Source organism: Pezoporus wallicus, unplaced genomic scaffold, assembly GCF_028554395.1.
Source record: "Pezoporus wallicus isolate ANWC-B61680 ecotype Strahan unplaced genomic scaffold, APGP_CSIRO_Pwel_v1 contig_818, whole genome shotgun sequence".
In the NCBI taxonomy this organism is placed as follows: domain Eukaryota; kingdom Metazoa; phylum Chordata; class Aves; order Psittaciformes; family Psittacidae; genus Pezoporus; species Pezoporus wallicus.
In genome coordinates this window covers 5661193-5686593 of record NW_026636248.1, presented here as the reverse complement: position 1 = coordinate 5686593, position 25401 = coordinate 5661193, and the positions used below count along the sequence as shown (strand labels likewise).

At 38.8% G+C, this 25401-nt stretch overlaps 1 protein-coding gene across 6 annotated transcripts in view; it reads left to right on the top strand.

Annotated features, from left to right (window-relative positions):
• The window catches only part of RELCH (RAB11 binding and LisH domain, coiled-coil and HEAT repeat containing), a 74707-nt gene extending 56258 nt beyond the window's left edge, over window positions 1-18449 (top strand). For 3 of the 6 annotated variants that reach the window (XM_057399402.1, XM_057399400.1, XM_057399404.1), the window contains 11 exons: window positions 8-56; window positions 529-608; window positions 1414-1520; window positions 2142-2241; window positions 6315-6397; window positions 7330-7393; window positions 8930-9068; window positions 9994-10110; window positions 11131-11219; window positions 12972-13042; window positions 16614-18449. In XM_057399402.1, coding sequence (XP_057255385.1) covers window positions 8-56; window positions 529-608; window positions 1414-1520; window positions 2142-2241; window positions 6315-6397; window positions 7330-7393; window positions 8930-9068; window positions 9994-10110; window positions 11131-11219; window positions 12972-13042; window positions 16614-16734 — 1020 coding nt within the window. In that variant the 3' untranslated portion in view covers window positions 16735-18449. Of the gene's footprint in view, window positions 1-7; window positions 57-528; window positions 609-1413; window positions 1521-2141; window positions 2242-6314; window positions 6398-7047; window positions 7131-7329; window positions 7394-8929; window positions 9069-9993; window positions 10111-11130; window positions 11220-12971; window positions 13043-16613 lie in introns of those variants that run through there. The other 3 variants (XM_057399401.1, XR_008970916.1, XM_057399403.1) reach the window with 3 other exon arrangements.
• The last annotated feature ends 6952 nt before the right edge of the window (window positions 18450-25401 follow it).

Here is a 25401-nt window from a genome sequence, read left to right as displayed (position 1 = left end):
TGTATAGGTAAAACCACAGTTCCAGGAAATCTTAAGACTGTCTGAGGAAAACATAGGTAAGTAGCTTTTCACTCAAATGAATAAAAATTGATTTTAAACCACAACTGGAAAAGAAAACATGTCAATTTCCTGTTCAGATAACAAATTCGAGAATTGCAGTCTGAAAAAGTTATCCTGAAATGTTGAAAATCTAATCTTAATCTGAATTGAATGCTCTGAAGCTGTGGATTGTGTGTATGTGTGTAAAGTACAAATAAAATCTCAAATCCAAATACCACATAAACATTATTTTAGCATGTATGCGCGTGTATATATGCATATATATATATGTATATAAATTCTTCATGTATATATAAAAAGGTGACTATAATAAGACACGCATGTATTATTATAATACTGGTACAATTTTGCCACGCATTATAATACACACATCTACCTTCTATATATAAAAATACATAGTATCTATTAAGCACACATATACACATATATGTATATATAAAAGCTGATTTCTTCATTGTGTTTCATTAGATTCTACAGCAGGTAACGGAGTGCTAACAAAAGCCACAGTTCCCATCTATGCAACAGGGGTCCTTACATGTTATATTCAGGTAGGTTTGTTTTTCTACTTCTTTCTTAAATGTATAACAATATGAAAAAAATATTCTGCCAAAGCCCACTTACTGTTTTCTTTGAAAACTTACAGTGTTCTTGTGCTTTGAAGATACCTGGTAAAGTAGACAGCTGTAAACACATTTAAAAGCCAAGTTTTCTTATAAGGTTGTCCACTACATTTAGATGATATGCTTCTGTGTGCCTTTATCAGGAATATTAATGTTATTCCATAAATGGGTTCTTGGATATTAAACTCTGACCCCTGCAAATGTAAATTTGAAAAATTTCCTGAAATACATAAAACAGATAAGTAGGTAAATCATGATTTTGGGCAGCATAGTTGGAGTCTTAAAATTTCAGTGTTACCTAGTATTAGAAGAAATGCTCCATAAATAATACTACCTAATCCTCCAGTGACCAGCAGTTATGGACTGGCATATATATAGCTTATAGGAAAAAAGTATATACTTCTTCATCTCACAGATGTTTAGAGGACTGTGAGCAATCACAAACTGTCAGGAGCCATGAAAGTGCTCAAGTCCTCTTCTTTAAAGTTTCTTTAGTAAACCACTTCAAATAAGTTATGCAAGAGTATGCGCTTAGTTGATGAAATACAGTGTTGGTTTGTGTTTGCTTTGAAAGGTTCTTGTAGTTAAAACCGCATTTTTGAAGTTCATGAAAAGGTTGTTAAAGGCTAAATCTAGTTTGTTCTCATTCATAGTTTGCCTTTCTTGTAGCTGTAGGTCATCAGAACCACAGCAATACCTCTACTACATTAAACATTGTATGCTTTTCTTTCAGGAAGAAGACCGCAAACTGTTAGTTGGATTCTTAGAAGATGTAATGACCATGCTTTCACTATCCCATGCTCCTCTTGATAGCCTGAAAGCTTCCTTTGTGGAACTGGGGTAAAGAGTATACCTTGGAGTTGACTAGATCTAAATACATCAGAAGTTTTTATCAAAACCTGCTAATCTGTCTGTAATAACTGTGATGCTTTGGGTGAAAAAGGAGTATACTTGCTTTTATTCCTAGGTGTTTCACAAAATTAAAACTTTTAATCTCCAAATTAAAAATGTAGTTGTAAAAAATTCAGAAATTTAAACCAAAATGCAACCAAACAAAAGGCCGAACAAAAGCAACAAACCTGCAAAAATCACCCATCGAGAATAAAATGGAAATTAATTTTGTATTTTCTGTAATAGTAAGATATATTCTAAATATGTATTTGCACTGAGTTCAATGTCATAATGTATTGAAAATTATATTCTTTAAAGTTATTGATTATTTTTTTTAATGAACTTCAAATTGCAGCATGTTTTCTAGACAGCAGCATGTTGCATGTCCTTCAGAATTAGATAAATGTTATGTATCCTTCAGAAAGGAGTTGGAGTCGATTTGAGTAATGAATTCTAGAGACTGCATTTTGTAGGCAAGAACATATTCAGGATTTGGGAGGTGTTGTTGGTTGTGCTTCATTCTTTGGGATTGAGGTGGGTTTTTTTGATTGCTCAACTGTTTTCTTTTAGTGCAAACCCAGCTTATCATGAGCTGCTATTAACAGTCTTATGGTATGGAGTTGTCCATACTTCTGCTCTTGTTCGATGTACAGCTGCTAGAATGTTTGAGGTAAGTGTTATCCAAACGTTTTTTACACCTTTTTAAAACTAGAGTTTATTTTTAAAAACAGTGATTCAGATAATGCTGTTGCATTAAAAATTACAACTTCTGTAAGTTGTGTACTGTGTGATGGAGCACGAAGCTGTGGTGCAGTTGTATTCTGTATCAACAGCACGTTTTTCTGTATATCTGTAGATAAACTGTTGCTTTTGCTATTCAACACATCAGTAGCCTAATTCACAAATAAGCAGTTTTCTGTCCTTTTTGTGTATACTTGTACAATACACTTGCATGGTAATTCAAACTAGTTTCTATTGTTGCCAAATATGGTGGTAAAAACATTTAATCAGTTTTGTATTTTTTGTGAGAATTAAAATATTTTATGATTACTTTACTTGCCACTAGGTGACAGCTTCATCTTTCCCTTAATAGCTATATATTTGTTCAGGATAACTGTTTCATTTAACTAATAAGTTTGCTTTTATTTCCATATCATGCCTTTGTTTCATCAAGTGTTAATTAAAAGGGGCATATACAAAAACTCTGGGACGTACTCCACTTGCTGAACAAAGATTACTTTTTTTGCATGTTAGACATACTTGTAATCACGCTATCACTGTCCATTTATTTTTTCTTCTGTTCTCAGTGTTTCTTCTACATTTGACTGATTTGGATAGCTTTGCAGTGAACCTCTGGCTGAAGCTTCAACCTTGTATCTGTCTGCAAAACCAAATCTCAAATTTGCCTAGGAAAAAAAAAACACTTAACCATTAGTGTTCTTTGCTGTAGCTCTGCAAGTCATTGCAGATAAGCAGTAAACAATCTTTAAGCCAAGGGGTAATGGCTTTAAATTGAAAGAGGGTAGATTTAGATTAAAGGAAGAAATTCTTCACTACAAAAATGGTGACAGGAATGGGTTTCCTAGAGAAGTTGTGGCTGCCCCATTCCTGGAAGTGTTCAAAGCCAGGTTGGAAGGGGCTTTAAGCAACCTGGTCTCGTGGGAGGTGTCCCTGCCCATGGTTACCCTTAGACTGTTTCTGAGTTGTTGTTTGGCTTTGGGTTTTTTGTTGTTGTTTTTGTTTGGTTTTTTCCTTTAATTTAACAAGTAAAGTGTTTATATTTTATATTTGTAATAACACACTTTTTAATGATTATTTTTTTAATAAGCATTAGCCAAATGTGTGAAAAACCTCACTTACAGCAGGCTGTCTGTTGTCCTGATTGCAGCTTCTTTTCAAATGCAACTTTATGTTGATTATTTTTAGGCAGACCTTCACGCTATTTGATTGCTTCTTGCCTAGTATAGGTGAATTTTTACTAAAGCATAGGCAACTGTGCTGAAGACCCTTTTCTCTTTTGCAAATAGTATTATAGTGCCATTTACTTAGTAGCCATGGTACGCATATATGGCAGTACGTAAATTTGGGAAGTCACCTCAGTTTTGGAAGATTCCTTTATTCAAGGAATTTGACACCTCAGAGGCTACTGAATGGCAAAGCCCAGCAATTAGATAAAGTAATAAATAGCTTGTCACCTGCAGGACAGCTCTTGGAGCTATAAAGATTCTAAAGCAGCACAGTGGTCGGTCTGTACAGCAGCACAGAGACTGCCATGATTTGGGCCTACCAGATTGCATTACCAAACCTGTTAAGGAGTGGAAGGACACAGAAGTGATTTGGAGTCATTCTATCCTTTCTCTCCTTCAGGAGCAGGAAGCTATGTGCTACCATTTTTAAGGTGTAGTGTGCATAAGTAATTATTACACACTGGTCTAGAGAACTCAAAACAGGGTAAAAATTTGCTTTGTATGTCCCACTGTAACCTTAACATGCTGCTACGTAGCTTTGCCCATCCAGCTGTTTCTGTTGCTTCTGTGTTAATGTTTTCAGTCAGTAGTTTCCCATTTGAATGTTGATGCAAATGGATTTTATTGCTGCTGGTTTGAACGTGAAGCTCATAGTTGAGTTATAAATTTCACTGATTTGTTTAGGTTCAAGGCTAGGGACACTTATCTTCAGAATAACACTTGAATTATAAAGCATGTTTTATTTTCTATAAAACAGAACAATGGTATTTACCGTGCTTTACCATAATTAGAAGTGTGGCAGTCCACATAGTTATGTAGCAAGATCATTCTGAATTGTTTGATAATTCTACAAATCCCAAGCATTTTGTATTTCAAAGCACTGTATTACCTTTAGGCTTTTCTCAAAATTAAGATTAGTAAAGAAAACTCAGTTCCCTATTTGTTCAAAATTAAAAATAGTAAGCATACTCTATTTTAAGCAATGGGAAGACTGGTAAATCTATATATGAGAGTAAGTTCATCATAGTCAAACAGTGAGCTATGTCCTTAACAGCTGTTTGAAGAGTTAGCCCATAAGCTCAACACATCAGCACTTAAAATTCTTGCCACTGCAAATAATCCTGAAATATACTGATGTTAAAATGTAGTACTTGAACTGGCATCCCTAATAGTTTCTGAGTAGATAGTGTAGGAAGTTGCAGCTGTCCCCCTCCGAGTACTTTTACACAGCTTAACAATTTTCTCCCCATTCTTCCTCCTCCAGTTACTATCTGTAAGGCCACAATATGTTTTCTGCATGTGTGCACATATGCATGCATGCTCGTACGAGCACAGAGAAATATTGCTTAATGAAAATGACTGCTTTGTATAGAACGCTTCTGGAAAGTCAGGTTCCTTGCAGTCTTTCACAATTTACTTTGGTTTAATTTCAGAGTTTGTAAGCAGGAACACTCAAATGTAAAGCAGAATGTAAAACCCTCTCTAGTTAGAGAAAATATTGCTTGCTTTCAGTACTGCACGCTATACTGGCAGCTACTGATTTCCCTGTGTCCTGTGGATCTTATGTGTTCTTTTGTTACACTGCTGGGGTGAAAAGCATAGTTTAATTTGTGTTCATGATGTAAATTGAGTAATTAGATTGCAGATAAATAATCAAATGACATTTCAGATTTCTCACAGGGACTACAGATAAGCTTTTTATGTTTATCTCTTAAAACTGGCAAATATATGCAGACTTCCTTACATGAGATACAAAATGGAAATATCAAGTCTTTCCATTTTTTATTAACGCAGACAAAAAACTCACCCTGTTTTCTTGAAAATAAGAAAGTTTGGAACTTGTAATTTTTGAAAAATTGTAGGTTTTGATACGTTGAAAGCATTTAAAGGGGATCTGCTACATATGCAGCAAATGTGTGCTTATGTATAGCTGTATAAGTACTGCAAAAAAAAAATCACCTGGGAACATCTAAATTCAAACAATTTCCACGTATTTATTGATAATAAATTTCACTGTGATCTCAGATTTTAACATTTGGGATGTATTGCAACAAATAAATCTCCTTCCTTAGTTTGCAGAAAGACTTGTTGAAATACATATCATGGATAATCACAAGATTATCCATTTTCTACTTGCATAGACCAGCAAGGGAAACTTGGGAAGTTTTGCATACATACCGCTTGGATGGTGGTTCAATCTAAAACAGTCCTGAATGACTTTAAGGAAGGCTTAATGGCATCTGGGAAGGTGCTGTTTGTCACACTATACAAGGTCTGAAAGGTATCACTGAGGATGGGGAAAACTACATGCATTTGGCCTAAAGACATCTATTTTCATGTCAAAGCCACCTACTATAATAAATACAATTCTCTTGAGTTAGTAGCAGCATTTAAATTAAACTGTCAAACTCAAATTGGCATCACTTTAGTATTTAATGATGCATAATTATAATATAGAATTATATTAGTATTTTAATACATAATTATTTGCAGAACTTTTGAGAGTTCAAGTTTTAAAACAGCTGAAAATAGAGAAAACATCATCACGTTGTGTAATTTGTTAGGTTTCTGCTGACTGCTAGACCACTTCAGCTTTCTCCATGCCTTTGCATATATGAAGCACTAGTGTAGCAGTATTTGCTTAGCTTCTAATTTTGGTTTGCTTTTTTGTGTTTTTTCTTCCTCTCTCTTGGTCGTGCCGTTCTTCTTCCCATGATACTGTGCTCACTCTTTCCGTGTGCATCACCTGTGATACCCCCCTGCTCCGACCATTCAGCTGTTGGTGAAGGGGGTACATGAAACTCTGGTAGCTCAGAGAGTTGTTCCTGCTCTCATTACTCTCTCCAGTGACCCTGAAATGTAAGTTTTCTGACTGCCTTACATACCTAGCATCCCTCTTAATACTTAGGAAGAAATAACCATCAGTTCTGCTTCTTAAGTTAGCTGAACAGAAATATATTTTTAAACAAATGTAACTTTTAAATAATTCACAAATTAAAATATTTATTTCAGCCTAGATATTGGGTAAAACTGCTGAATAAACTCTAAATAGAAAACTTAATGTCATTCAGTGTTTATGGTTTCTTATATTTAATCATATTCTCAGTTGTGAAATTTGCTTATATCATTTTTTAGGAGAAAGGTGGATAGTAATGTGTTCTGTAATGCCATCAGCTTTACTACTGCAGAATTAAATGTCATCTGCATTACTAAAATTACAGAACAGTTTCGGCTGAATCTGATTTCTGATAGGCAACGATAGTACTTAATTTCCTGGACATTCTGATGTGATATTTCTTTCAAGCTATGGAGGGATGCTTTGCTAACCTCACTAACAGGTTTACTAATAAATGCTACAGCATGAGTAGAGTTTTAATCATTTTAATGCCTTGTGTGGGTGACTAAACCAAGAAAAACCCCAAGACTCTGCCTGCCTATCCTCAGTCACAGCTAACCTAGTTCTTCAAGTTTACCAAACCATTTTTTATTGCATGTTGACTGGTTTACAGCTGACTCTTCGAGGCATGAGTGAAGCATTAGTTGACAAGCGGGTTGCTCCGGCCCTTGTTACCTTGTCCAGTGATCCTGAATTGTGAGTTTCAGATTGAGACCTTGAGTTAATCCTGTCTTTTTCCTGATCTGCTTTTTCTTTTTTTCTTTTTTTTTTTGTTTTGTCATTGCTAGAAACTAATGTAACTTAAAATTACTAATTTTGTAATTTGGCTTTATTTTTTATTGATTTTATTTTTAATGTTTCACACATATTAAAAGACTCTATTTTTCTGTTGTAGTTCAGTAAGGATTGCAACAATTCCTGCTTTTGGGACCATCATGGAAACTGTAACTCAGAGGGAGGTGAGCCACCTGTTCTCAGGCTGTTGTTTTTGTAGCATAAGAAGTGGGTGATTTTTTTAGAAATCCATAAATCCAGTAATATATTAACGAACTTGGAGAAAGGAAAAAAATGCAGCTTATAAATTATTTCTTCCTGTTATATTCTCTTCCAAAATGCTTTCCAGTTTTTCAGTGGTCGTGGAGGAGAGGAACAACCCAACCCTCTTGTAACTAATAAAAACATTTCCTCTAAATACCAAACCAAGTATAAACAAATTAACCCAAATATGTAGAGGGGGAGGCCTATGCTAGAAGATGGGAAGTCCCATGCTCAAATTATTTTTAAAAACATTTTCCAGTAGAGTTGAGAAATTCAAGCCCATTATTTCCAAATAGAATAGTCTTACATTAAAATTCTAACCAAAAGATGTGATAGGATTCATCTACCAAGATGCTTTACGATATCCTGCTTGGCTTCCAACTACTTTAGAAGAGCACAAGTCTCTTCTAAAGTAGTTCCTGTCATCTTCCGATTTAGCCCATTGTGTTCAAGATGGCATTAAAAGACATCATAGTGACATAACTGAAGTAATCCTTAAGGGTACTATAGGTATGCAATTCTTTATTAATAGTTCAGAATCCTGAAAAAGGCACCCAGGATTCTGCTGTAAGCAGTAGATACACTGTATTTTGTTTTAGATGAAAACTGTACAATCGCATTTCTTCTTGAAGTCCTTGCAGCTTTTTGCAGAGCTTGCATTCTTCCTGTAATTTCAACATCTTCTAAAAGAATGTGTTTGAGGAAATGTGAATAAGAAGTCAGTGATGACTCATAAGTACTTGGAAGATGGATAAGTTACAATTTTGTAGCTTGGAATGCATGCCTATAATCATTTTGGGAAGAATACTGTTTTGTTACCACACAAAAATTACTGTATCCATTGCACTGATTATAATAAGCCTTAGAGTACAGAGGTGATACTGCCTCTGAAAATGTATCAGAAAATGTTATTTTTACAACTTTTAATGCAAATAAATTCTTATGTCATCTTAGATATATTTGTATTTTCAGGTTTTCTCGCCTGTAGTTGAAGAAATCTTTTTCATTCCATTGGTTTTATGATGCTTATCTTGCATCTCTGTCCTCTGCAGAACTTTTTTCAGCATATTGAGATATTACCAAAAAAATAAAGTGAATTCAGTTCTAATTAAACAGGAAAACTCCATAGATATTAATAGTAAGAGTGAAATATTAATAGCAGGTAAAAAATGTGAGTATCAAAACCAGGAAACCTCAGAAGTAAAGACCAGCTATAAGGAAGCACCTGTCTGTAGTTAAAGATAGCTCAGACTAAAACACTGATAATAGCCTTCAAAACTTAGAGCTGCTTCGAAGAGTTTGGAACATCTTGTTAGAAAAGAAAACGTAAACTAACAGAAGGCCTAAGGTGTATCAACTGAAATAAGGAAGATTATAAATGTACTCTGAACTAACCATCCTGGTTTCTAGTATCTTCATTCTTTTGTGTACTTTTTATTTCTCTGGGAACATTTAAGCTTCTGGAAAGAGTAAAAATGCAGCTGGCATCTTTCCTGGAGGACCCTCAATATCAAGACCAACATTCTTTACATACAGAAATCATAAAAACATTTGGAAGAGTCGGACCTAATGCTGAGCCCAGATTTAGAGATGAATGTAAGTTGCATCCCTGGAGGATGCAGTCTTCCTCTTTCTAAAAGCTAATAGTATGCTGATTATATTGATTTGTTTGTTTGTACTTACAAAAAAGCATGATGAAAACTTGTTTCCAGAGTTTGATCTGTCGCAACATTTAAGACTATGCTAATACAATTTTCATTTTACCTAACATTGCTGTGTCACTGGCACAGAATGATGAATGATTTCAAAGCCAGAGGGGACTGGTCACTGCTGCAGAGCAAGTTTGAAGTTACCTGGTTTTAATTACTTGACATGCAAAATTCCTTCTTTCCCCCACCCCCCATTGCTTCACCCCCTGCCGGCATATAAATTTCAAGTATTCAACACACTTTAAATGTAAGCACAGCACCAATTCACAAAACAGCTTCTTTTTCATGGCCCTGAAATGTGAAGCACATGGAAGAGCCAAGTGATTGTTAGGCTGTCTTAAAGAGACTTATAAACAAAACACGAGGAGCTATCACACCTCCCAGCTGTAGGTGTCTAGTTTAACAGGCTATAAACTCCTTAGGCTTCCTCTGTAGTCAGTGAAGATTTGTCATGACATGCATATTGCTGTCACTAGCTTATCAGCTGTATTTGTAAAATAGAAGCATATTTTGGACAGCTTTAGCAGCAGGAGAGTAGTTATGTTGCAAAATATTTTATGTAAACTGTTACTATTTCAAATGTACACTGAGGTACTCTTATTTTAGGTCGTATTATAACAGTTTTGGTTTGAGTTTGAGCTGATGAGTTAATCTCCAAGGACAGTGCCATCAAAAGCCATTATTTGCAGTTTTTATTCCACACTTATGTGTGATGCTTCAGATGCCTGTGATTCCCACTTAGGAACTGTTTCATGCAAAGCAAGTCTCTAGAAAGCAATTTGAAATACTTATTCCAGTATTTACTTTTACAGTTGTTATTCCACACTTGCTCAAGTTAGCCTTGGTTAACAACCAGCAGTCTGTGGATTCGAAGAGACTGGATATCGCTACTCACCTGTTTGAAGCTTACAGTGCTCTTTCTTGTTGTTGTATCCTTTTTTTAGGCAAAGCTGTTAATTGTTTGGTGTGGGGAAAAGATTAATACTTGAGAAATAACTAAGTTTGTCTTTGAATATGTGATGTAAAACACTATCTGATCAGTGTAAAGAAGAGGTTTTCACAGAAGCTGAGTGTGCTGGGTTAGCCTGGAGGCCAGGTGCCCACCAAGCTGCTCTGTCGATCCCTTCCTCAGCAGGACAGGGTGGGGAGAAAAGAAGATGGAAAAAGTCTTGTGGGTCAAGATAAAGTCAATTTAATAAAGCAAAAGCAAATGCTGCACATAGAAGCCAAGGAAAACAAGGTTTATTCACTTCTAGGAAGCAGGGCCTCAAGTTCAGGTAGTGGTTGCTCTAGAAGATAAATGTCATAATAATGAATGCCCCTGCTCCTATTCCTTTCTCTTAGCTTTTATCACTGAGCAGACATCATATGGTAGGTACTGTCCCTTTGGTCAGTTGGGTCAGCCTTCCCAGCTGTGTCCTCCCAGCTCTTGCCTACCCCCAGTCTGGAGGTAAGGGGGCAATGTTGGAGAGACAGCCTTGATGGTGTGCAAGCACTGCCTGGGAGCAGCCAAACACTGGGGTGTTGTCAGCACCTTTCTAGCTACCACTACTAAGCACAGCACTATCAGGGCTGTTTTGCAGGAAATTCACTACATCTCAGTCAGACCCAACACAGTGGAACTGCTAGATACTTCAAAAAGCAAAAAAAAACCCACAAAAAGAACCCTACAAAACGAACCCTACAAAACCAAAGCCCTTGATCTTAAACAGTAAATTAAAAAAAAAAATAAGATAGCACAGCTATATGAAATATGTAAAGTTAAATATGTTTTAAGATATTTTTACTATTTGCTAGTCATGAAGTGCTAAATGCTGTCATTTTCTTGGGTTTTGCTGCTGTGGCTTGTCCTTGTGTTCAGTAGAACATTAACAGAAGACAGAGAAAATAAAAAAAATGTATAATTTCAGAAGACAATCCTTATAATGCCTTAACCACCTGGGGTTTAGTTATTTCAGAGGATCTAATGGTCAATCACTTTTTACCAGGACTTAAGTGTTTACGAACTGATATGGAACATCTCTCTCCAGAGCATGAGGTGAGCAGCTATGTTTGCTAACCAAGTATGAGATGCAGGTGGCAGCAAAATTTGAAGCATAATGGTATTTAAAACCAAAAGTTAAGGACAGCTTACTTATAAGTGGTATCAAAACATAGCGGGGGGGGGGGGGGGGGGATGTTGTAAGGAATAGCTCACACAATTTAAAAAACAGAAAAACTTCTAAAATGTATTTCTGTGCTGAAGACCTCTGTGGAGAAATAGTCAACTGCCAGAAATGCATGTGGAAACACACATCTTAGATGTACGAAATGCAGAAGCGTTCCAACAGGCAGGTAGAATTGCTAAGTAACAAAAATTATGGCTGCTGTACTGAGAAATCTTGGCTTTCTTTTGATACAGGAAGAAAAGCTTGCTTTTTCACTGGAATTATGAATGCATTTCTCTTGTACCTCTGTACTCTTAAGTACTTGCATATTTTATGCAAATGAAGGGCAGCAAATTCAGCAGTAGGAGTTGTAGTCGTGTTACTCATACGCATGTTTGAATGCTGCTTTCTGAAACATTCAAGGGTGTGTTAACAGCTGCTGCCCAAACTGCTTCAAGTGTCAAGAGTAATACTTCTGGAAAAATATAGTGACGAGTGGCACTGATCTGCAGACTAGGCCACAGCTTACCAGTGTAATAAATGGTTTCAAAGGATATTTTGTGATGCAGCTGTCTTACAAGGATTTGACAGAAACCAGCTTTTTTATGTATAAAAATCCATTTTTAAATAGTTATCACTTGGTAGTAACCATTTGTGACTGATCTGTATTTTGGAGATTGTTTTTTCCTTCATTGTATTCATTCAAGTTTTGGTAAAACGCTACTATTTTAGTTGCTTGTAGCTTTGACATTTAAGGTTTAGTGTCTCAAAGTGCTTAGCTTTCTCCTGAGCTGTGAGTAGAGAAAGCTGCCATTCATTATGTATGTTTATAGTTTCACACTCTGCATTGCAACTGCTTTGTGTGTTTCAAATGCTTTTGTTTTAATGTGTTAAAGCAGTACTGTTGTTAGCAGAGTTATATATCTGTCCAATGAATGGTATGATTTCTTTTAAAGCCTGCTGTTGGGAATCATTCCTTTATTTTTGGTATGCTGGGGAAATGTAAAATGTCAGTGTGGGTGTGTTTTTAGTCTTAAATATTCTGTAGAAACCTTTAACACTGCAGTTGCCTAAGTAAAGCAAAAAAGCCATAATTCACAGAAACCCTTGAAAACAACAGCAAAATGATACCGAGTTGGTTTTAGCACTTCCTTTCCACTAAAAACTTGTCTCAGGGTGCCATCACACTGGTTTCTTTCCTTGCTTTTTCTTTCATGTGTAATGCTGGTAAAGATACGAATTTTAAAAGGTACTTGAAAACTTTCAAAAGGAAAATAGAGGGAAGATGAATGTGTGTTGAAGTTAATGGCTAATAAGTAAAAGTATTGTTTGAAAAAAAAGAAGATAAGGAAGTGTGTCTCAGAAGTGAGTTTGCTTTGGATCTATTTTAAAAAGCCAGGGGAAACAGGAGGGAGTCTTGGACTCCCATAACTATTTCAAAAACATTTTCTTCCTTTAACTATTCTGAATGGTTTTGTTGTTTCTAGCCATAAGGTGTTATGAGATAGCTGGAATTTAAATGCACTTGGAAAACAACAGAGTCTCTTTAAATAATTCTGCTAATGTTAGAATTAGTTGTGGAGTAGATTTTGTACAAAGTGCTAATGTAAAAGAAAATCACGTGTATCTCTTATGTGTCTTAGGTTATTTTAAGCTCCATGATAAAAGAGTGTGAACAGAAAGTGGAAAACAAGACAGTCCAAGAGCCACAGGGGTAAGTTCAACTTCTCTTTTTTTTTTTTCTATGTCTCCAGAGTTATGTTCTGCAGAGTGTATTCCGTAATGGTGTCTGAAGCTTGTGACCAGAAATCCAGCACTGACATACTCTGTATTTGAAAGCAGATTTTAGGAACTTCAGTTTGTGATTGTTTGTCTCCAGTGTAAAACACAGGACATTTTTTTGTCATTGCAGCGATACTCTTGTTTTCCCATGTTCGTTAGTTCTTAATTGTTTATCCATTTAAACCAATAATTGAATTTCTGTCCTGAATCCAAGACAGCAGGGAATGCTTGACCTATATGCTTAGAGCAATGGATGTGGCACACACCTTGCAACTCACTTTCATCAGGGTGGCCTGCAGGCTGAAAGAATTGTTCTGGTCATGGTAATAACCTACTCCAGGCTGCTGGTTTTGCTTGTGGCTAGTGTACACAAGAACAGTTTCTTCCAGTGTATAAAGTGACCTCATATAGTGTCTGCTAGTTTCATCAAGGTCTTCCCTGTACTATGTACCTGGTGTAGTAGGTACCCAGTAGGTAGTTGTGGTAAGTCAGAATTAACAGCCAGACTCTTTGCAGATCTGATGCTAAGCAATTGCTGTAGACTCACCAACCAACCTGTGCAAGGACATCCCTCCACATAAGCAATGACTTAACATTTTGCCTAACAAATTGATTTATTAGGATCAGTTGCCTACGTGGGCATCTATTACTTTGTCAATATTTCCCCTGTAGGGATTTTATGGACTCTTTTTTTTCAAAGTTCTACAGGCTAACTAATACTTATCTTTGATTTTTGTTTTCATTCTTTGTGCAATAAAAGAGCCACCACCTCAGACTTTGACTATGGAAAGAAAAAAATAAAAGCAATATATCTGTCTAAATATATAAAACTTTTATGTCTGATAAATGTTTATCATTTCTTAAGCAACTACTTGACAGCCGTTTAGGAGAGATCATTCGAAAATATGAAATTGATTCCTTCTCAAGCAGTCATATTCCCAGAATGCAGCAAATATACATGGTATCAAGCTGGTCTCCTCAAACAGCACCATTAATCTTAACCTGAAGGGAGTTTAATTTTCTTACCTGTATTAACTGAACTGTGAAACCAAAGGTTATGAAACAAAATTCCTTGGCTGAGCTCTTCCTAGTTCTCAAGTGATGTTCTTCAGTTGGACAAGAGTTTTAACTTTTTTGATGCGTGCTTTTGCCCCTCAAATGCATTAACCTATTTAATTCATCAGAGCTGTTCTCTGTGTGGCTAGAGTTTGAGTGATCAGCTTTTTTTTTATGTAGGGTTTAGGCTTACCTTGCTTTAGCTTGTATCAGTGCAAGATGTGTCAACCTAAATGTAAGAGGTCTGTATTACTTAAAATCCCTCTTATGAAAATATTTTGAAATGGCAGTTAGTCCTGTTAAGCACTTGCAGAAACAGATAAATGCAATAATGATTCAACATCCAGTGTGTTTTCTTTTAGAATGCAGCTGCTGAAAACTGCAGGATTTGAAAAGGATGTCTTTGAAATGCGTTGCTTCATTCTTTAATTAGCCTTCACCTTTCTTATTCAAAGCCAGGCTGTGGTTGCAATATTTTACTGTACAACATTAACATGAAATATTTTGCCACTGAAGAAATTACCTTTTCATATACATGAATATGGGGTTTTTTTTCCTTGCTAAGCCCGTGCCAATTTCAGCTCCTAATTTCAGTATTAAATATATTTTTGATGAAGGATTTAAGTACAACTAGGAGATAAATTACTAATTTTTAACAACATGAGAATAAATGCACAAAAGCCCCAAGATTGTATGCAAAAGCAGTTGTAAGATGCCGCTGGTCATCTTACTGTTAGAAAAGGTTGATCAAACAATACAGGGTCACAGAAGTAGGTTTTAAAAAAAAGATTAAATTTTGTCTTTTTAGATCTTGGATAGCTGCTTTTGTTAAACGTTTTCTTTAGCAGTTAACAACTGTATGCTTTGTGATACTCTTCAGATGTGCTGTGTGAACCTAAGGCCTCTTCAAAGATCTAGGTCCTGCAGAAGACAGGGAGTCAGTTCCGCTTAAAAAGTAGAAGGGATGTGGGATACATTTGAGGGGATATATTTATGATACAATTAAGTTACCTGTAAATCCATAAGACAGCATTAGTGAGAAGCTTCCCTTTTGGTTTTTCAAGTACTCTGTTTAAAAAGAACCTGTATTCATTACCTTTTTTTGGTATGAAATGGCAAAAAATTACTGATTGCATCCCTGCTACCTTTGAAGAAATCATTCAAATTCTGTTGAAGCAGCTTGGAGTTAATTTGACCTGCCTTGATGCAGAAGTGTCTGCAGAACTGTTTATAACCTTGCAGACTGAAAAGTCAGTTTCTGGAAGCTGGCCTGTGCCAGTGAAACAGATCTGCTCTTAGGTATAATTTTGAAATGCAGAGTCCATGCTGGACTCACAAGGGAGAATTTCACTGGGAATGTTTTGTAAAATTGGTCTTGTCTAATGTTGAAAAATGTTTGCCATTTTAACTACAAATATAGGAAGTATGGAATATTTATTAATACTCCTGCTCTCATATTTTTGCCTGTTACACTCTGTCTTAAGACAGATTACTCCTACTATGCTGAAGTTACATATATCTGAAATACAGCTCACTCATACATTTCAAATTAAAAAAAAAAATAAATTGCAGCATTTGGATAATTTAGTAACGTTTAAGGTTGTAGCATCTGACAGGCTCAGCATTTATTGGGTTGCTCCTTCTAGTCCAGTTTCTGGCAGAGATTTTGGACTCTCCATTGTTTTCTCTAGTGCATATGAAGTAAGAACATGCAAGGAAAGGTTGTAGGAGTCACATTCACGCCAGCCAGGATAAGGCTCTTTACCCAACAAGGGCTAACGACCTAGTGGGACTTGATGCTCCAGGGTGGGATTTACAAGTTTACAAGGGGATTGAGAGAAAGCCAAACAAGTAATGTTAAATAAAGATTCATTGGAAGTTACTAGTTGACCGTCCACACCAATTTTAAACTTTGCTCATGGCGAAATAGTTGGAAAATAAGAGAGTTGCAAATTCAGAGAGGTCACTGTTTTGTACTTACTTTTTATTTACTGTTCCCTACATACCTCCTAATGGTCACTGTTGGAAGCAAGATATGTGGGCTAGACAGGTCCTTGCTCTGACGCAGTACCACTGTTCTTATACTAGTTGAGTGTAAGGATTGACATTTCTTATGAGGAGATTAAGTCAGTCTTCCACAGAGGTATTTGTCACTAGGGCAGTCGCCCAATAGCTAGCAAGTGCTAATGTGGTGACTTCCAAAGGCAGTGAAAAGTAGTGTGCACAAAAATATTCTACAGGTTTCACTAGGACTATGTGAACACAATAATCAATATAACGGTGTATATTTGGGCTGGGTGCTCATGATTTTTCAGTTCTTAATGGACTGGTCTTTTGTGATGTTGAAACCTCTAGAATGCAAGGACAATTCAGCTGCTTATTAAATAACAGCACAGTGTTGTTTTCTCCTTTGTAGTCTTATGTCACTAACATCTTTACTTTCCTAGCTCAATGTCGATTGCGGCGAGCCTTGTGAGTGAAGACACAAAGACCAAGTTTTTGAACAAGATGGGCCAGCTGACAACATCAGGTGCAATGTTGGCTAATGTGTTTCAGAGGAAGAAGTAAAGTGGGAAAAGGAACCCCCAGCTAACACTAAAATGGACCTCACAGAGACTGGTTCCTGTACTTGAAGTACTTGCCTTTTAATTTCTTCTGTCTTATGTTCTTGTAGTATAATTTTATTCTAACCTCCAAAGATATTTGCACTGCTTTTGAATATCGCTGTGTATCTGTTAATTTTGGGTTACCTGTGGTTGATATACAACTGAAATCAGTCTGTACCAAGTCCCTGTTCTGTGTTCTTGTCTTTCCAGAATAATTTTTTTTTTATATAGTGGAAGGTTGTTTGGGTTTTGGTTTTTTTTTATTTTATTTTATTTTCTGACAGGATATCAGCAAGTATCTGTATTATACATGGAGCTATTATGATGGTACTTAAAATAATGTAAATTTGAAGTCATTGTCATGAAGTAATAAAAGTGGAGATTACTTATGTATTTAAATTATGACAGAGTAATGCAAATTTTTTTATGATGTTTCTAAAAAGAAGAGGAAGAGCCACCAGCATTTGTCTGTGCTTCTAGGATTGTTTTTGTAAGTATTGTGCATCTTGAATCCAGAGGAATTGCAGTAGCTAATGTACGAGCTGTTTGCACTTGGCATCAGTCTGCAGGGAATGCTCATGTTTCAGATGCTTTACGCTGACATTGTAAATGCTGTACAAAGTCCTTCAGATAATATTCTCACATCTGTTGTGGTTTTTTGAGGGATGTTTTCTTTTGTTGGGGTTTTTTGGTTTATTTTAAAGCACTTTAACAGCCAGTCTACACATCCAGAGGCACATCCACTAAGTAAAGGAAACACATGATAAATTAATACAAGTTAATAAATGTATACGCTAATATACTTAAGGACTAAGGGTCCCAGAACAGTCCTGCAGGCAGAGGGAAGTAGGAGAAAGAGTGCTTTCATCTTGCATTCAGTGTGCAGTTCTGTGTAGTATGAAAGCTAAAATTAAGATTTTTCTTTTAGTTGTCATTTAGGTTGAATCTCAGTTCAAATTTAACATCAGAGTATTTGAAATTGTTAAGTTTGACATGCAGTTTCTTTAAAACGTTAGGTAGGCTGCATACATACTTTATACAAATGACATTGCAAGGAGTATCTTCAACAACTACCAAATACTTCTGTTAGCAAGGAAGCATTAATAACTAAATCCTTCTATTCTATGCAGCACTTTCTTTTTTTCTCTCCTTCTTTATGTCGATGTAAGCTTCTGAAAGTAAACTTAAGTGCATGCATGAACTGGTGTGAGGTTGCAAAATATGAAAGCTCAGGCATTCTCTGACATGGTTCCATTCAGTTGGAAGCATTAACATCTTTGAGGACAGGGGAAGCAAAAGGCATGAGGGAAGAAAGTACTCACATCTGAAGCAGAATTGGATGGAGTAGCACTTCAGGTATCGCCCTTAGACAAAAATAACAAGTAACTTGGGTCTTCTTCTAACTGCTTCATGTCTGTGCCTGTTGGCTCTGCATATACAGTTGCCTGCCATGTTTGTGTTGTGACAAGGCACACTTGCACACTGTCAGTCTCTTTACACTGCACTGATGAAACATGTTCTTGAGATTACAGACAGCTCCATGCCTTCGTATTGCTTGTTACCATGAAAGTATGCTTTTAGCAGACTGACTGTGAAATGGAGACATTCCTGAGGAATGGGATGTGGTGACATTCCTCTCTATTGTTCTGTTGTCAATAAAAAGTTTTGTATACCTGCCTTGTCTTGTTACTTATAGTCTTCTCCAAGAAAGATAATAGAATCATAGAATAGTTAGGGTTGGAAAGGACCTTCAGATCATCCATTTCCAACCCGCCTTCCATGGGCAGGGACACCTCACTCTAAACCATGCTACCCAAGGCTCTGTCTGACCTGGCCTTGAACACTGCCAGGGGTGGAGCATTCACAACCTCCCTGGGCAACCCATTCCAGTGCCTCACCACACTAACAGGAAAGAATTTCTTCCTTATATCCAATCTAAACTTCCCCTGTTTAAGTTTTAACCTGTCACCCCTTGTCCTGTCACTACAGTCCCTAATGAAGAGTCCTTCCCCAGCATCCTTGTGGGCCACCTTCAGATACTAGAAGGCTGCTATGAGGTCTCCACGCAGCCTTCTCTTCTCCAGGCTGAACAGCCCCAACTTCCTCAGCCCGTCTTCATACGGGAGGTGCTTCAGTCCCCTGATCATCCTCATGGTCCTTCTCTGGACTTGTTCTAACAGTTCCATGTCCTTTTTATGTTGAGGACACCAGAACTGCACACAGTACTCCAGGTGAGGTCTCACGAGAGCAGAGTAGAGGGGCAGGATCACCTCCTTTGACCTGCTGGTCATGCTCCTTTTGATGCAGCCCAGGATACGGTTGTCACAGCAAAACAGCTATTACAGGAGAGAGTTCTAATGTGCAAGCATTATTTAGGCTGAAATTTCTTTATGTAGTAAATGGCAGACTGGTCGTGTGGCTTTACTGCCATTTTCATGCAGGGTGCAGGGCCTCCTCCTCTCCTGTGCTGTGTTCCCCCCCACCCCACCCCTCTTCCTTCTCTCTTCTGTGTCTGTTGCAGTAGCTGCAGTGCCAGAGAACTCTCTAGTCATGAGACCAAAATGATTTCTTATGGTTAAACTTCTACTTTCCAAAGCAGGGCAGCTGCCTTGCAGGCTGCCTCTGAGAGTGACTCCCTAGTCCACACTGAACCTCGGCCAGGGTCTGGAAACCTGCTAATGTCACAGCCAAAAACCTGTGACAGCAGTTTAGCTATGGGCGATTGTGGGATGAGACTCTGGTTTGTCAGTATAAATGTAGTGTCTTTGCCCAGGTAGGTCCAATCTCTCCAAGCCCTTGCATAGTTTAGCTTTTTCTAGTCTGCATTTTACTTCATACCAATTGATCCAAGAAGGAATTTGAGTGAGATTCCCAGGAAGACCAGCACAGCAACTGCTGATGCGAAAAAATTTCTAAGTGGGCAACAATTGTGCAGGTTGTCTTCAGGAGTTTTATCTCCTACATTTCAGGTCTCTGTTTGTTAACTTAGCAGGTACTGACAGATTTTCAGGAAGATTGCAAAAAGTTGCTCCGTGCGGCTTTTTGGAATGTTCAGGGTGTGTTTTGTTCTTTCTCCTCCTAGCTATGGCACTGTTCCAATTCAGGACTGGGAGAGAAAAGAGTGAAATTGGGAAAGAAAAGGTTGGGAGAGAAAAGTGTTGGGTTTGTTGTTTTTTTTTCCCTCCTATTATACAAAATAAGTGAGGGAGAAAATGCATCATTAAAAGACAACAGCTGGATATCCCGCATGGAAAGCAAATCACCCCCGAAGTCTTATCTTCAGTTGCTTATGACTTTGCCTAAATAAGGATTCTGTAAAAACAGGATGATGGCTTCATTAGCTCTGCCTGAACTTCTGAATCTTGTTTGCTGTAAATACGGGGTACGTTGAAGGTCTCCTGCTGCCCTTGGTGAAATTTCAGAGTCTTAGTATCTTTATTTAAAAGACTGACTCTTGCACTCTTAAGCAAAAATGATCAGTGGGCTAAATGGCTCTTCAGCTGCCTGAATGAGTGTTAATGATTTAATTCTGCAGATAAGGCTGACTGATGTTACATGGTTTGTTCTGAAAGAGATTGTTTTCTAAAGCATAAATGTGGCAAATTACTCTTTTCCAGTCTTCTAATTGAGGTGAATAAAGGGAGCTCCTTAAGAAAAGCTGCACATTCTTCTCTTGTCAGCCTCTTCCCACTGCTTTCGCACTACACGCTATCACTATGCATAAAAGTATATTTTCGTTAGGGGAGCTAAAGGCAGGGTTTGAACAGATTTGGAAACTGAGGAAGCTCACGTTTGCAAATTAAACTGTTAAGATTGAAAGATGAACAAATACCCATAAAAAAAGATCTGTTGTGAATAACAATTTTTGTAATACGTTATGGGAATTCATTGCTACATATGGATGATGATTCAAAATGGTACAGAAAAAAGCAGAAGTGTGGAATATTTCTGTTCTGTCGCTGTTGTGACAGCGTTAATGGCATTTTCCTGTTCCAGGAGTAAGCGGCTCTACGTTTTACTGCAGTTCCTGAAGGTAGGTGTCAGGACTTTAAGCTGTTCTAAGTAATTTCCCATGTGAAACTTACTGATGCTGGTATTTAAATAAACCAGAGACTACCAGCATGGAGCAGAAAATCATTGATTAGGGTGATGTAGCGAGCTGATTGGCATGGCATTAATCCTGGGCAGAATCGCAGGATTTCTTGCATCAGATGCAAATGCTGATTAATTACAGGACTGCAGAATGGTGCCGGGCAATAAGGGAACTCGTTTGGTAGTTTGCTGAGTGCATGTGGCTAACGGTTCTAGCAAACAGATTTGGATGTGTAGCTAATTTGGTTTAGACTATAAAACTGGTCAACAAAGGCTGTTGTTGGATAAGGAGGCTAACCGGGTCCCCGATGTTAGTACCGTATGCTAATATATCGTGTTTACTAATCTAGATGAGTAACCATGAATGAGTAATCGTTTTCCAGAGAAGCTGTTTCTGAAGAGTTTTGTCTTTAGGTTTCATGCTTACAGGTAAGCTGTAAGAAAAGGTGGTTCTGCTTGTAGAGTTTGTAATGGGCAAGTCAGTGGCAAACAGCCTGCATCTTTGGGGGACCTTCACTACATGCTGAGCTTGAGCTTCCAGCTCACTTCCAAGGTAGTGAAAGACTTCCTGGACTGAAGATGTCTAGTTCCTAGAAACTTGGAGCATGAGCAGTTCTACTGTAGAAGTCTGTGACTTGAAAAGGTGACTTGGAAGCTGGCTTAAAGGGCTGACACCGTGACAGTGGTTGGTCAGTCTGGTTCCTTTCCCAGCACTGGTATCACATGTGCTCCTCACCACATCCCTTATTCCTCATATTTCAGGCTGGTCTGCACCCGAACTGTCAGCTTTTGTATCCCACGGAGGTAGATACCTTTTTCGTTCTACCATTTAAATATTGCATGTATACAAATAGGGCTGTTTGCAGTATATTTTAATATTGCCATTCCAAAACCAGTGATTGTACTCTTGTGCTGCTGCTGTTTGCCCTGTGCTTTAATGGAGATTTTTCCCATTCTCCAAAACCTGAGAAACCTCTTCAGCCTCAGTTACAGCTGAGGTGGAGGCACTGCGATGGAGATCTGCTGAAGTTGCAGCAGCAAATATGTCGTGCCTTGTAGGATCCTTTGTGTCGTTCTGCCAGGTGTGTTCACCTTCCCTTTAAATATGCTGTAAAGGGATGGGGAAGTGCGGATAAGGAAGAAGCAGCTGCAGTGTTTAATAGGCAATAAGGTTTTGTTTAGATTAGATCCTTTGCTGAGGGATGAATGCTCTCTATTGATCTTAGTATGAGTCATCTCATTACTCTGGTGAGTTTTCAAAGGCGCTCAAGATTAAGTGTGCTTGTAGATAAAATGACAGGCTGGTTCTGTGGAACTGGAAACAGGGTGTTGAATGGCGCTTGAGGAGTTATGGTCTCAGTTATCCTGCTGAGTGAGGGGTTGGTGGATGTTTGCCAGCCTAAAACACTCATCTCCAGGCAGGACAGAGCTTGAGGTGTGTCCTGGGCAGCACAAGCTCCCCAGTTTGTGCCAGCATGGCTCTTGTCCTAAGGATGAACATACGACGTAAGTCTCGGAGGTCATCGGGTTGATCTCTCTTACAAGCACGAACAAATACTCCAAGTTAAAAACTCACCACAATTTTGCATTTCCTTCCAGAAGCATGTAGGCATTGTTACTGCCACAGCGGCGGGCGATAACCTGTAGGTTCACTGCACGCTTGTACATACTTCAAACATTTGACACATTAGTGGTGGCTGGTTGTGAGCTTTTACCTTCTGAATGCTGCAAACTTCAGGGTCTTGACAGGCGTTCAGCACTGGTACAGTTCTGTGGGATTGTAAAAGGTGTGTAAGCCACACCAGTGCGACAGGAGCTTTGTTATAGTTGCTCTGTCATGAAAAATGTGTGCGTTTGAGAATCTCGGGGAGATTGGGCAATAGTCTGCTATGGAAACTTGGGTTTCACAGGAAGAAAGCAGTTTCAGGTTGGTGCCATGGTTTTCTGTATGATTTTCTTATTGTAAAGAATAGATTTTAATGTCTTTTTAATGGATTATTTTAATAGCTAGAAATAAAATTAGAGCCCTCTGTACTAAAAGTGCACAGATACTTTTCTACCTTTTTTCTCTTTAGCCCAGTGCAGAAAGCTCCACATACTGGGTCATACAGTAGGTCCCTCTCCCTACAGCAAGTGATGAAGCAGCTGGAGGCAGCCCTTCTCCCTGCCCCCACAGAGAGCTCTGTGCCTGGGTTGCTGCTACTGCAGGAGTTTTGCTGTGACCCACCTGCCTCCCAGGGATCTCCCTGTTTTAGAGGGCTCCTTCCTGCAGCTCTAACTTTGCATTGGGTTTCTCCCTCACCCGCCGAGAGACAGGTGCTCATATTTACAAAGCCTGTGTTTAGTTCAGAGTCCAAAACTTTAACCAACCTTCACAGCGTCTAACAGGAGAAAAATATTGATCTGTATTCAATAAAACCCCTCCTCTCACCCCCATCCCTCAACAGGACGTGAGAGGTGGGAGGATGGAGCTCCATCACAGCCTTCCTGCACAGTGTGAAAGGAAGGCATCCTGGGATGCAACCACATACTTTTCAGTTTTGCTTCTCTGCCCAGGTTTCCTTCACATCATTTGAATACCCAGGATTAACAGGCAGCCTCCTGTTCTCCCTCCTGGGGAAATGGAGCATCGTGAGCGGTTAGGGGCTTTGTGCAGGTTAGGGGCAGGGGAGGAGTGTGTCATTGTTTATTCAGGCTCCAGAAGAGAGGCACAAAGTGGTTCTATTTTCAGACAGTTCCAGAACTTGCAGTTTTGCACTGCCGTACTTCTTGTACGATGTTTAGTCCGTAATGTCCATTTTTCTCTCTCCAGGAAGGAGGCAAGAAGACATCCGTACTGACCACAGCCCTACTAAGCAGTCAGCCATGCTCAGTTTGCTTCCCGTGGCAGGCTTCACCAAGGAAGGGATCCTGCTGTTACCCAGGGAGCTGTTTCCATCGCGTGGCACCTCTGAGGCTGCACGTGGTTTTCCATGTCTCTTCTTTAGAAACAGCATCCCGAAGGCCAGTGCAGTTGAGGCTTTGCGTGCCGCAGTGGTGAACGGAAACAGGAGGCACCTGAACACCACTGTAAGTTTAGAGCTTTCAGATTTCAAGCATTTTGGTTTTATTCAAAATAGGTGCTTGGCAAAGGCAGCTGAAGAAAAGTATTATAGAAAAAACCTACTCTATACAAAAGGCCGACAAAGCAGTTTTGGTGTAATTTAGGTTTTACTTGTGCTGCATAGAATGATACATGCGATAAATGCAAGAGCATTGACAGCACTTTCTCCTATGCGTTCCCTAGTTCATATTTTCTAGCATTCACATTTCAGTTTCTAACAGCCTACTGAGATACATAATTAAGAATGTAAAGCACCCAGTAGTGGCTTTTGCTGGTTTGGCTCGAAACATAAAGTTCAGCTCGGAGGGAAATGTCTGAGCTTTCAGAAAGAGGCTGTTTTCACATAGTGGTAGAAAAGGAGAGAGATTTCAGCCTAAACATGAAATACTGTAGGCAGGATCAGGAGTGAGAATGCAACAGTGATGGAGCTAGCATGCAATACTGAACCGTCTGGAGCTCCCCTGGGCTGATCAGGGCTTGGCTTTACTCAACACCTCCAAAGCCTTTACTCAACACCTTTAAAGCGAGCCAATAACACATCTAACTGCTCATGGCAGTGTGAGTTTGCTCCTGTAAATCTGTGGTTAGAATGAGCAGCTGGTAAATAAGCATAGCCTATGGCCTTGGTATTGTGCTGAACATGAAAAGGGGAACAGGCTCAACAGGCTGTTCTGTTTGAAAAGAAACATTTCCTTGTACCTTAAATACGAACATTCTATAACACCCTGGCCAGCACAGGGCTGTGGGTTGTCAGCAGTGGATGAATGTGGCTCTGGCAGAAGAGTCTCCACCCAGCATTGCCCCACATCTTGCCAAGCTGCTTGTAGGACCGATGGGGAATACCGCTGCTGCCGTGAGTAAGGCACGACAACATACATGACCCTTACCTCGCAAAGCCCACAGTGAAGCTGGCTGTGCACATGTTGCCTACCGGCAAGCTGGGTGCCATGGTCATCCCTCCCACCTCTCATTCCCAACAGTGTTTCTGTTCAGTACTAAAGCTGTAGCCTGTCCAGCCCAAGAGTGGTGGAACACCAGCTCATCTGGCACATCAACAGGGCTCTGACACTGCAATCACAAGCTCTGTGGCTTGCTAAACCCCACCAGCATGTCACTGGCCCTAGCTCTTCTTGAGGCGAATGTGCAGCAGGAGTAGGTGCTGGCCCTAAGCCAGCACATCAGAGACATTTTGCCCCATAGCCCATTGCAGAGCATCAAACCCATGTAGGGGCCACCATGAGGAAATGTGGGCACTGAGACCTGTCTGAGCACAGGTCTCAGCAGCTTGCAGGGCCCAACGCTTGCAGGTGTTAGCTACTGAAAGGAAATTTAGGAAGATTGAAAGGGTCTGGCTCTATGGCACCTGGAAACCATGTAGAGGTGAAGTGAAGGTCATGGCTCCAAGTCTCTGAGGGTCACTCCTCTGTGCAGAAA